The sequence below is a fragment of the Pongo abelii genome, chromosome 10 (assembly GCF_028885655.2).
Source record: "Pongo abelii isolate AG06213 chromosome 10, NHGRI_mPonAbe1-v2.0_pri, whole genome shotgun sequence".
NCBI lineage: Eukaryota > Metazoa > Chordata > Mammalia > Primates > Hominidae > Pongo > Pongo abelii.
The window spans coordinates 100,249,424-100,263,325 of NC_071995.2; the positions used below are offsets into that span (position 1 = coordinate 100,249,424).

General features: G+C 35.0%; 1 protein-coding gene across 6 annotated transcripts in view; it reads left to right on the top strand.

Annotated features, from left to right (window-relative positions):
• Positions 1 to 13,902, top strand: part of MYBPC1 (myosin binding protein C1) — a 96,194-nt gene that overhangs the window by 53,784 nt on the left and 28,508 nt on the right. For all 6 annotated transcript variants that reach the window (XM_054527552.2, XM_054527555.2, XM_054527553.2 and 3 more), the window contains 4 exons: positions 526 to 692; positions 2,500 to 2,662; positions 3,940 to 4,046; positions 4,377 to 4,510. In XM_054527552.2, coding sequence (XP_054383527.1) covers positions 526 to 692; positions 2,500 to 2,662; positions 3,940 to 4,046; positions 4,377 to 4,510 — 571 coding nt within the window. The remainder of the gene's footprint in view (positions 1 to 525; positions 693 to 2,499; positions 2,663 to 3,939; positions 4,047 to 4,376; positions 4,511 to 13,902) is intronic.

Sequence of the window (13,902 nt, forward strand, 5' to 3'; positions counted from 1 at the left end):
AAATAAGAGCTTATTTGTTTTGCTCAGGTGGGGAGTGTTTTCTCAGGTTCCTTGTGAGTAATCTTAAAATTAAAAACTAGAAATTTTAAATCTTAAAATGAAATGTTATGTTGAAAGGTACAGTAAATTACACAGCAGGATTTGTAGTAATTGGTACAGTGTAGATTGTTCATTCTAATAGAGAATCATAGTTATCTTTAAAATGCATTAAATTATATTCTTACTAGTGTGCTTCAAGAGCCTACATGTGGGTAATATCCACTCTTAGCAGTTGCACCTGATTCATCTTGAGTGCGAACAGGTGGCTCATGTTCTTTTAACACAATTTTGTAGACAATATTTGTTACATTATGAATCTACTGATGGATACAGAGATTGATTCGTACATTTTTTAATTCAACAAATAGTTCTTGTGTGTCTCATATCCTTCAGAAATTCTTCAGGATATTGCAATAAGCAAGATCGACAAGGTATTTTTCCTGAAGGATCTTTTGTAAACATTTTTAATATTTTATCTTAATTCAGGTTTAAGAATGGTGAAGAGATTATCCCTGGTCCAAAATCAAGATACCGAATTAGAGTTGAGGGTAAAAAACACATCTTGATCATAGAGGGAGCAACAAAGGCTGATTCTGCAGAATATTCAGTAATGACAACAGGAGGACAATCATCTGCTAAACTTAGTGTTGACTGTAAGTAAGACTTCTTTAGATGTCTTCTAAGTGGGCTTACTAATGATGGTTGTGTTAATTCGGTTTTAGAAAAGTTTCTATTTGATTTCTATTTGCAATGATTTTTAAGTATGTAAAATGGATTTCATTCTAGCTAAGTGTCTATGTCAGATCAATCAGGATATTTGAGGAAGGAACCACAACTCAATTTAATAGTAGAGCACCACTATTAGGAAGGAAGTATAAAAATCACCTGCCAGAAAAGTTATAATTCCAAGACCGTAAAAATAGGGGATAAATACTTAGATATGATGTCATATCCGGATAATGTTAGCTAGCTATTCATCAAATAACCATTCAACACTCTGCAATTACATTTGGCATGAGAAGAAAGTAATTCAAACCAAAAGGGCTCAATTGAGAAGACTGTAAGAGCTAATTTGCTAGTAGGCTTCAGAGGCATGAGAGAATTAATGTACTTCCCTCAATGCCCTCTACTGCTAGTCAGTTAGCAATGGCAGAATCTCTCCCAATTTGCCATAAAAATTAAAACAGCAAATATCTCAAGATGATGTCACAAACAGAGCAGAAATCTTACTTCTGTATTTATTGCTTAGTCCAGTTGCAGTTCAAATAATCATTGAATTATTCAGGATCAATCCCAATACATTCCTTATACTTTATGGAACTGTGGGCATTTTAGTTTAACATCAAGAAGTCTTTCAGCCATAGACAGATCCTTATCTGATATTTGTATCCATTTAAAGTAATTACAATCCGTTCTGCTATGATGTAACATGTGCATTTCTAAAAATAATTATGCTATGCAAAGTCATGCAATAAAAACCATAGGGTTTGTAAGGGAAATGGGATTATGGGTATGACACTCAAGAATTTTGTTGGTTTATTAGTCCATTCTCATGCTGCTGATAAAGACATACCCAAGACTGGGTAATTTATAAAGGAAAAAGTTTCAATTGACTCACAGTTCCGCATGGCTAGGGAGACCTCAGGAAACTTACAATCACGGCAGAAGGGAAAGCAAATATGTCCTTCTTCACATGGTGGCAGCAAGGAGAAGTGCCAAGCAAAATGGCAAAAGTCCCTTATAAAACTGTCAGATCTCATGAGAACTCAGTCACTATCATGAGAACAGCAGCATAGGGGTAACCGCCCCCATGATTCAATTACTTCCCACCGGGTCCCTCCCATGACATGTGAGGATTATAGGAACTACAATTCAAGATGAGATTTGGGTGAGGGCACAGCCAAACCACATCAGTCAGTGACATGTTTTTTAAAATACAAGAACCTAATAAAAAGTAGTAGCACAGTTTTACACATGCTAAATGGTTAATAAATATTATAATAAATATGGCACTTAACATTGAAAAAGAACTGAGATTTGCTTACAGAAGTAATGCTGGAAGTGTTGTGGCTTATGAACTATTGTGAAGCAGTAGAAAGAGGATTATTCAAAATCTGATGAGTAGTTGTGACCTCAGATGTAAATGAGTGTGGCTTATATCACATGGATGAACTGAGGTAGCTGATAGATGTTTGAGGTGTGAGTCTGCAGATTTTGTGCATTCGTTGCTGGGTCATTTCAGCTGGATGCAATTTTCTGCATTCACCTAGTTTTTCTAAGGAATGAAATTGTACATAATCAAATGTGAAATTATCCCCTAATATATTAATTGCATTGGTACAACTTCTCACTTTCAAAACAAACATTGTAGTAGAGCTCACTATACCATTGTGAAATGCCACCATCTTGGCCTGTCGGGAGTTTGGGCTTGGCATTTGTGATGGTCTATCATTTCTACAGTGAAACCTCTGAAGATTTTGACACCTCTGACTGATCAGACTGTAAATCTTGGAAAAGAAATCTACCTGAAGTGTGAAATCTCTGAAAACATACCAGGAAAATGGACTAAAAATGGCCTACCTGTTCAGGAGAGTGACCGTCTAAAGGTGGTTCACAAGGGAAGGTAAGCGAGCCAGGTGACCCACCAGTGAGGTTGGGTCCCATTTCTACTTTCTCCATTTTCTAAATTACATATTTGGTCAGGATATTTGAAGGGTAGCCATAGGGAGATCATCTATTCCTGATTCTTTGCTTCCAACTAGCAAGAAGGTGTGATTTCTCTGTTGTATAGCATGTCCTACTCATAATCCTATATCTGTACCTCACACTATGGTACTTTGTCTATTCAAAATCCATTGACTCTTTTTCCATCTAAACCTGAAGTTAGAGGCCAGGCACCATGGCTTATGCCTGTAATCCCAACACTTTGGGAGGCCGCGGCAGATGGATCAATTGAGCTCAGGAGTTCAAGAGCTCCTGAGTTACATGGCAAAACCTCGTCTCTACAAAAAACACCAAAATTAGCCAGGCGTGGTGGCATGCGCCGGTAATCCCAACTACTTGGGAGGTGGGAGGATGGCTTGAGCCCAGTAGGGGGAGGTTGAAGTGAGCTGAGATCACACCACTGCATTTCAGCCTGGGAAACAGAATGAGAGACCTTGTCTCTAAAATAAATAATAAACATGAAGTTAGAGGAAAAATACTGAATTCTAATTGAGGACCTGATGAAATGGATTAACCGTCTCTAACCAATAAGTGTCACAATGCCTTCCCACAAATCTTTATTTGTGTAGGGGGCATAATATCCTAGAATCTGGCAAAGATCTAAGGCAAGAGTTTAACTTTGAATTCATGGGCTTTTAGGATATCATAAATGAACTTTAGGAAGCCCCATAACTCCTGTGAAATTGTGAGAAAATTCTGTGTATACAAAAATACATACTTTTTACACAGAAAGGATTCATAGTGTCCATTAGATATTCACTGGTTTGTGACCCCAATAAAGTTAAGAGCTATTGTTCTTAGGGTTTGGGATATAAAGCCAAAATCAAGATTATTCTTGGCATCTCTTGAATCTTAAAGTGTAGCATTATTGATATGTTCTATTTTAGCCTTTTTAAAGCTATGAGATGAAAAAAAGAATAATAGACTCTGCATATACAATAAGCAGATTCTATTTGTGGAGATAATTCCATATAGTCCAAAATAAAGATTTAATTTGAATCAATAAGTAGGATAATTAAGGCTTCTCATCCTCTCTCTCTTTCTCTCTCTCTCTCCCTCTCTTTCCTGCACTAAAGAAGTTAATCAGATAAAGGTCTAGTGTCTTTTCAGTTTGGGTCATATATAAACTAGATCTTTGGAGTCTTACAAATGAATACATTTTCCTTGTTTCTTTAGGATCCACAAGTTAGTGATAGCCAATGCCCTCACTGAAGATGAAGGTGATTATGTATTTGCACCTGATGCCTACAATGTTACTCTGCCTGCCAAAGTTCATGTTATTGGTGAGTAGATAAAATAAGTCATTGCATAGTTGTGTTCTTTTTTGTTTGCTTTTGCTTACCATGGAATTATAATATATTCAAAACTAAGTGACATTTAAGGAAAAATACATCAATTGGTATTAATCACCAATCAGAAAGATTGGTGACTTATACCAACACCTTACAATAAAATGGTTTTGCAAGGTGCCAGGCACCAACTATCTTGACTCCTCTTATATTCTTTTTGATTAGATAAAATATTGGTTATTACCATCATACTAGCCAAATATTAGTGCAGATATTCACATAGAAATGACTGTCTGATAACAAAGACTATGCTTAATATTCTAGATCCTCCTAAGATCATCCTGGATGGTCTTGATGCTGACAATACAGTGACAGTGATTGCAGGAAACAAGCTTCGTCTTGAGATCCCCATCAGCGGAGAACCGCCTCCTAAAGCCATGTGGAGCCGGGCAGATAAGGTTTGTTTTATGCTTGCACACACTCACATGCACACACACATATGCATACACACTGCCTACCCCACCCCTTGCCCTCCATTATTCAGATGAAGGGAGAAAACGAATAAATGTACAGCAGTACAGTAAAGATGTAATTCCTTTGAAAAAGAAAGATGACTGATTTCCAGGCAAATCTGATCATCATTAATTTACTTCTCGTATTTCTGACTATTACGTAGCAAAGCATGTTTTGATGCACAGTGAACAAAGCTTCATTTTTATTCTAATGGAAATTGGGGGGATGAAAAAGAAAATGAATTATTAAATAAATAAATGAACAAAGTCACTTTGGATAGTAATAAGTACAAGAAGATAATAAAAGAGAATGATACAATAGCAAGTAACTGCATAGTCAATGGCAGCCTCTGTGAAGAACAAGGAACCCATTATGTGAAGATCAAAGAGAAGACATTTCCATATGGAGGCAATTACAAGTGCAAAGGCCAAGCGGAGAGAATGAGCCTGATGTGTTGGAGGAACAGAAGGAAAGCCAGCATGGCTGGGGCAAAGTGAATGATGGGGAGAAATGCGAAATACAAGTGAGGGTGAAATGGTAGAGTAGTACCAGCTCAAGTGTGACTCCGTGGCTTTCTACAAAAATAAAAGCAAAAAAAAAAAAAATTACATTTAAAAAGAAGACATGAGGCTGGGCATGGTGGCTCATGCCTGTAATCCCAGCACTTTGGGAGGCTGGGGCAGGCAGACCACCTGAAGCCAGGAGTTCCAGACCAGCCTGAGCCTACATGGAGAAACCCCATCTCTACTAAAAATACAAAAAAATTAGCCAAATATGGTGGCAGCATGCCTCTAATTCCAGCTACTTGGGAGGCTGAGGCACAAGAATCGCTTGAACCTGGGAGGCAGAGGTTGCAGTGAGCCGAGATCGCACCACTGCCCTCCAGCTGGGTGACAGAGCGAGACTCTATCTCAAAACAAATTTTTTAAATTTTAAATATAAAATTAAATAATAAAAAGCAGAATGAGACTTCTACTTTCAACCAGAATTGAATAACAGGAACCAGATTTACCTACTCACTTGAAATAACCCCCAAAATAGAAAAAATATATAACCCCCAAAATACACAAAATAGACAAAATATATGAACAATGGGTTTCAAGACATTGGACATCAGATCGTGAAAGACAGTGACTATGAAATATGATAAACAAATGAAGTGAGCCCTATAATTGCCTCAAGCTTATTGCCATAAAAGAGTATCCAGGCAGTGGCACAAGGAAGAAAAACCTGGACAGAACCCAGTGGACTCCCTAAGTTTAGGACTCCCATTGTACAAGGAGACCAAGGCAGCGAGAGTTCACAGGATACATACTTTTTTTAATTTTTATTTTATTTTAATAAAATAAAACAATTTAATAATTTAATAAAATTTAATAATTTAATAATTTAATAAAATAATACTGGAGGAGAGAGCTGCACAGAGAGTCCCCCTGGAGCTCTGCAGAGGATCACGCTGAAGTATTCAGCAAAGATCAGTGCACATTTATGAGGAAACTACCCAAGATTCAAGAAAGGAACATATGAAAGGATTAAAGAGAAGTGGACTGGCACTCACACAATAGTAGTAGGGCCAATAGTAGTCCCTGTTCCCCCTAGCTAGACGTGAAAACCTCATCATTCACAGTGCATTGAGTAGAGTACTCAGGAAAGCCTTGCCTTGGTTGCAGGAATAATTAACCCTAGACTGAGCACTGTCATGGACCCACCTAAAAAGTCATAAAAACAAGCCTAAAAGATTCAATCAATTTCCAAATAATTTAATTGTATTTCAAAACAAAGCTCAAGATTTATATAGGAATACAAAAATATCAAGCACCCAACGTGACAAAATTAGCAATATCCTGCCACCCAGTCAAACATTATGGTAGAGAAATAAGCAGGAAAACACAGCTCAAAATGAGAAAAGTCAGTTACAGCCAACTCAGATCTCACATGTAAATTAGATTTAGCAGTCGAGCATATGAAAATAGTTATTTTAACTGTATTCCATATGTTCAAAAAGTTAGGTGGAGAAATGTTAAGCTCTCCATTTAAATTAAATTTAAGAGAAATTTAATAAAATAAAATGAAAATAAATTTAAGAGAAAGTTAAGTGAAAAAAGTGAAATGAAATGGAAAATATAAAAAGATCCAAATCTAATCACCTACAGATGAAAGCAATAAAATGTCTCAGATAAAAAATATGTAGATGGAATTAATGGCTAATTAGACATCAAAGGTGAATTTGAAGACATAGCAATAGAAATGATCCAAAATGAAACACAAGAGAAAAAGTCCAAAAAATTTAAAGAATCAGTTAGACTTCCAATTTTCATTCGGGCATGTAATCAGCTTAGAAGTTGCCACTCCATCCTAACAAGTAAAAAGCTGGACAAACTGAAAAACTAGCAAGTCCTCTTACATATGTCAGAGAAGTGAGGATACAGGGCGAACTGCTGAAAGTGACACATTGAAAGTGTTCAGGGTGAAAACTCACCAACCTAGAATTCTGTACCCTCTGAAATTATCTTTCAAAAGTGAAGGAGAAATAAAGACTTTCTCAGACAAACGAAACTTTAGGGAATTTGTTGCCAATGGATCTGTCTTGCAAAAAATGTTAAAAGATGTTCTTCGGAAAAAAGGAAAATAATGTAGGTCAGAAACTCAGATCTACATAAAGAAAGAAAGAGTATAAAATAATGAATTAGTGAAGGTAAAATAAACTTTATTTTTCATTTTTCCTACTTTCAGTTGATCTAACAAATAATATTTTGTTCAAAATGATAAAAGCAACAATGTATTCAATTAGGTATGCTTATATAGTTATATTTATGTATTTTATATATAAGTGAAATGAATGACAGCAATAATACAAAAAATGGGAGAGAGGAATTAGGGACATTTCATTATTTTAAAGTACATGCACTACTTGTGAACCACTGTAGTGTTGTTTGAAAGTGGAGTTGGGTTAATTGTAAATATATATTGTAAACTAGGGAAACCACTTTAAAAAGTTTAAAAAAGAGGAAGTAAAATTAATATGCTAATAAAGGAGAGAAAATGAAATCACATAGAATGCTTAATTAAAACCACAAAAGGCAGAAAAAAATGTGGAAGACAATAATAGGAACAAAGAAGAAGGGCAACCAATAGAAAATAATAACAAATATGACAGATATTGATCCAGCTATACCAATATTTACTTTAAATGTCAATGGTCCAAATATACAAATTAGAAGCCCAAGATTGTCAGAGTAGAGCAAAAGCATGACCCAAAGATATGTTGACTATAAGAAACCCAGTTTAAATATAAAGTTGCATCCCTTAAAGTATAGGGATGGAGAGAGACATACTGTGCTAAGACTAAACAAAAGAAAGTATGAGTAACCGTATTAACTTCAGACAATGCAGACTACAAAGCGAAGAAATTTATCTGGAATACAAATGAGCATTACATAATGATAAATGGGTCAATACTCTAAGAAGGCCTAATAATCCTTAACATGTATACACCTAACAACAGAGCCTCAAAATATATCAGACAAAAACTGATAGAACGGCAATGAAAAATAGATGCATTCACTATTATAGTTGGAGACTTTGACATCCCTCTATCAGAAATGGGCAGATTCAGCAGACAGAAAATCAGTAAGGACATAGCTGAACTCAACAGCACTATCAATCGATTGTATATAAATAACATCGATAGATTACTTCATCCAATAGCAGCAGATTACACATTCTTTTCAAGCACACATAGCATATTCACCAAAATAGAACATATTCTAGGCCATAAAAACACCTTAACAAATTTTTTAAAATAGAAGTCATATAATATCTGCTCTCAGGGACAATGGAATTAAACTAAAAATAAGTAAATTACAGAAGTGAAACTAAAAATCAATACACAACAGAAAAATAGCTGAAAATCCCTCAAATTCCTGAAGATTAAACAGCACACTTCAAAGAAGAAATCTTAAAAGAAAATTTAAAATATATTGAATTAAATGAAAATGAAAATACAACATATGAAAATGTTTAGGTTGCAGCAAAAGCAGTGCTTAAAGGGAAATTAATGGCAATGATTGCATATATTTAAAAATAAGAAAGACCTAAAACCAGTAATCAAAGTTTACATGTTAGAAAACAAGAGAAAGAAGAGTAAATTAAATTCAAAGTAAGCAGATAAAAGACATGATACAAATTAGTACAGAAATAAATGAAACTGAAAACTGGAAATTAATAAAGAAATTAACAAAAGCTGGTTCTTTGTAAATATCAATAAAACGTATAACCCTCTAGCCAGGCTAAGTAGGAAAAGAAGAGTCAAGGCTAATTAACAGAAATGAAAGAGGGACATTACTACAAATTCCATGAACATGAAAAAGATAGTTAAGGAATCTTATGAGCAACTCTATGCCCATAAATTTCACAACCTATTTGAAATGGACCAACTCCTTGAAAGATACAATCTTCTAAAACTCACACAAGAAGAAATAGGCAATCAGAAAAGGATTATCTCTATTAAACAAATTGAATCAATAATTAATAACCTTACAAAACAGAAAGCAACAGACCCCAATGAGTTTGTTGGTAAATTCTACCAAACATTTAAAAAAGAAATTGTGCCTTAATCTCTTTCAGAATACTTCCTAATTCAATCTATGAGGTCAGTTTTATCCTAATATCAAAACCAGAAAATTTCAGACCAATATCTCTCATAAATGTAGATACAAAAATTCTAATAAAACATTAGCCACGAGGTCAGCAGATCGAGACCATCCTGGCTAACACGGTGAAACCCCGTCTCTACTGAAAATACAAAAAAATTAGCCAGGCGTGGTGGCGGCACCTGTAGTTCCAGCTACTCGGAAGGCTGAGGCAGGAGAATGGCGTGAACCCGGGAGGCGGAGCTTGCAGTGAGCTGAGATCGCACCACCACACTCCAGCCTGGGCAACAGAGCAAGACTCCATCTCAAAAAAAAAAAAAAAAAAAAAAAAAAAATTAGCAAATCAAACCCAACAATGTATAAAAAGAATTATACACCAAGACCAAGTGGAACTTACTCTAGGTATGCAATGCTCGCTCAAAATTTGAAAATCAATTAACATAATCCACTACATCAACAGGCTAAAGGAGAAAAGTAACATGATTATATCAATAGATGCAGAAAGAATCTTTGACAAAATGCATGAAGAAAACTCTCAGCAAAATAGAAATAGAGGGAAATTTATTCAATTTGATTAAAAAAAATCTACCAAAAAAAAAAAAACCCAACAGCTAAAGTTATACTTAACAGTGAGAAACTTGACGCTTTCCTACCAAGATCAGAAATGAGGCAAGAGTGTCCTCCTGTCGCCACTGCTTTTTAACATCTTACTGGAAGGCTTAGCTAATGCAATAAAAGAAAAAAAGGGTATACAAATTGGGAAAGAAGAAATAAAATGGTCTTTGTTCACAGATGACATGGTTGTCTGTGTAGAAAATCTAAAAGAATTGATACAAAAACTCCTGAAACTAATAATTTATAGCAAAGTTGCAGGATAATACAATGTTCCCATACAAAAGCCAATTGTTTTCCTTTATACCAGCAGTAAACAAGTGGAATATAAAATTAAAAACATGTTACCATTTATATTCATACCCCCCAAAATGAAATACTTAGGTATAAATCTAATTGGTACAAAATCTATATGAGGAAAACTGTAAAACTCTGATGAAAGAAAGCAAAGAAAAAATAAATAAATGAAGAGATACTCCATATTCATGGATAGGAAGATGCAATATTGTCAAGATGTCCCAACTTAATCTAGAGATTCAATGCAATTCCAATCAAAATCCAAGTATGTTATTTTTTGGATATGAACAAACTGATTCTGAATTTTATATGGAGAGACAAAACACCCAGAATAGCCAACTCAATATTGAAGGATAAGAACAAACTCCGAAGACGGATAATACCCAATTTCATGACTTACTATAAAGCTTTCATAATCGAGACAGCATGGTATTGACAAAAGAACACAAAAAATGATCAGTGGAACAGAATAGAAAGCCCAGAAATAGACCCACATAAATATAGTCAACTGGTCTTTGACAAAGTAACAAAGGTAATACAATGAAGCAAAGATAGTGCTTTCAACAAATGATGCTGGAACAACTGACAATGAATGCAAACACAGACTTTATACCCTTCACAAGAATTAACTCAAAGTGGATCATATACCTAAATGTAAAATGTAAAACTATAAAACTCCTGGAACATAACATAGGTGAAAACCTAGATGACCTTAATTATGGTGATGATCCTTTAGAAACAACACTAAAGGCACAATTAGTGGAAAATACATTTCATAAGCTGGAATTCATTAAAATTAAAAACATCTGCTCTGCAAAAGACAGTGTCAAGACAATGAGAAAACAACCCATAGACTTGGAGAAAATAGCTACAGAAGACACATCTGATAAAGAATTGTTATATAAAATATACAAAGAACTCTTAAAACTCAACAATAAGAAAATGAACAACTTGATTAAAAAATGGGCAAAGACCTGAAAAACACCTCTCACCAAAGAAGTTATATAGATAACAAGTAAGCATATGAAAAGATGTTCAATATCATATGTTATTAGGGTATTACAAATTAAAGCAACAATGTCATTCACGCATTAGAATGGCCAAAATTCAGAACACCGAGAACATGAAATGCTTGGAAGGATGTGGAGCAACAGGAACTCTCATTCATTGCGGGTGGGAATGTAAAATGGCACAGCTATTTTGGGAGACAGTTTGACAGTTTATTACAAAACTAAACACACTCTGACCATACAATTCAGCAATTGTGCTCCTTGGTATTTACTCAGATGAGGTGAAAAGTTATGCCCCCACAAAACCCTGCACACAAGTGTTTATAGCAACTTTTTTCATGATTGCCAAAATCTAGAAGCAACCAAGATATCCTTCAGCAGGTGAATGAATACATAAACTGCACTACATCCAGACAATGGAATATTATTCAGCACTAAAAAGCAATAAGCTACTAGGCCAAGAAAGACATGAAGGAGCCTTAAACACATATTACTAAGTGAAAGAAGCCTGTCAGCAAAGGTTACATACTGCCTAATTCCAGCTATATGACATTCTGGAGAAAGAAAAATTATGGAGGCAGTAAAAAGATGAGTGGTTGCCAGGGGCTAGGGAGAAGAGAGGCATGAACAGGTGAAGCACAGAGGATTTTTAGGGCAGTGAAACTATTCTGTATGATACTGTAATTGTGCATACATGTCATACATTTGTCAAAACCCATAGAATGTGCAATGCCAAAAGTGAACTCTAACGGAAACTGTGATCTTTGGGTGATAATAATGTGTCAACATGGGTTCATCAATTGTAACAAATGTACCACTGTGGTGCAGGATGTTAATAGTGGGAGAGGTTGTGCATGTGTGGGGACATGTGATAGATGGAAACTCTCTATACTTTCCACTCAATTTTGTTGTGAACCTAAAATTCCTCTAAAAAGATCAAGTTTATTAATGAAAACAAAAAGAAAAAGTTGGAGAAGGAGTATTTCCTCCTCTTCCATTTTCTGGGAACAAAAAAGAATATCATTGAGCTATGGAGAACTTCAAGCAGTCAAATATATGTCCCCAAAGACAGGACAGAACTGGAGTTCCCCAAGGAGAAGGAAAAAAAAATATTTAATTAACAATGGCCACAGAGTTTCCAAATTTGGTAAAAACTATGAACTTAGAGATGCAAGAAGCACAATAAACCCTAAGCACAAGAAGCATTAAGAAAACTACACCAAGACCTATCACAATCAAACTGCTCAAAACCAGTGATGAAGAAAAATATTAAAAGCAGATAGAGAAAAAGTCACATTAAATAAAGAGAAACAAAGACAAGGATGGCAGCATATTTCCTGGGAAGCATGGCCGGTGAGAAAACAGAAGCAACATCTTTAAAGTACTGAAAAAAAAACTGTCAACCTAGGATTCTATACTCAACAGAAATAAATTTAAGAAATGAAGGCAAAATAAATTATTTTCAGATATAAAAGAATTGAGAGAATTCATCACCAGCTGACCTGCACTACAAGAAATTTTAAAGAGAATCCTTAAAGTTAGAAGGAAAGTGATGCCAGCTGGAAATATTTTCACAAAGGAACAAAGAGCACCAGAAATAGTAACTACATGGATCAACATAGAAGCTTTTTTCTTAATATTTAAGTATCTTAAAAAGAAAACTGTTTAAACAAAAATTATGACAATACATTATGGGGTTTATAACATAAGTATACGTGAAATTTATGACAACAAATATACAAGTTCAGTAGGGAAGAAATAGAAGTAAGAATTAGTAAAGGTAAAAATGGAACTGTACTACTATAAATTTATTCTACAGATACATCTTGACTTATGACGGAGTTGCACCAGATAAACCCATAGTAAGTTGAAAATATCATAAGTTGAAAAAGCAGCTGGGTGCCGTGGCTCACACCTGTAATCCCAGCACTTTGGGAGGCAGAAGTGGGCAGATTACCAGAGGCCAGGAGTTCAAGACCAGCCTGGCCAACATGGTGAAACCCTGTCTCTACCAAAAATACAAAAAAATTAGCCAGGTGTGGTGGTGCACATCTGTAGTCCCAGCTACTTGGGAGGCTGAAGTGGGAGAATTCTTGAACCCAGGAGGCGGAGGTTGCAGTGAGCTGCGATCACACCACTGCACTCTAGCCTGGGCAACAGAGCAAGACTCCATCTCAAAAACAAAAAAGAAAATATTTGTGAACACGTCATATATTAGACTTGTGGAATACTACCAAATCAGTACTGAATTTCCCTATAACAATTAAAGAAAAGAAATTTGTAATTAAAAACATATCACAAAGAAAATTTCAGGTCTAGATGACTTTACTAGACAGTTCTAACAAACATTTAGCAAGAAACAATACCAAATTCTACAAAAACTCTTCCCCAGAATTGAAGAAGAGAGGATAAGAATATTTACTATCTCATTCTTTAAGGCCAGTATTACCCTTATAGTAAAACCAGACAAAGACATTCCAGGAAAAGGAGACTACAAACCAATATCATTCATGAACATGGATTTAAAAGTTCTAAACAAAATGTAGCAAATCAGATCCAACAATATATAAAAAGAATAATATGTAATATATCATGACGAAGTAGAGTTTATCTCAGGAATCCAAAAGTTGGTTTAATATTTGAAAAACAATTAATATGTCATGATATTAACAAGTAGGAAAAAATACAGCTCTCTCAATAGACACAGCAAAAACATTTGGCAAAATCCAGGATCCATTCCTAATATAAATCTCTCAACAAACTAGG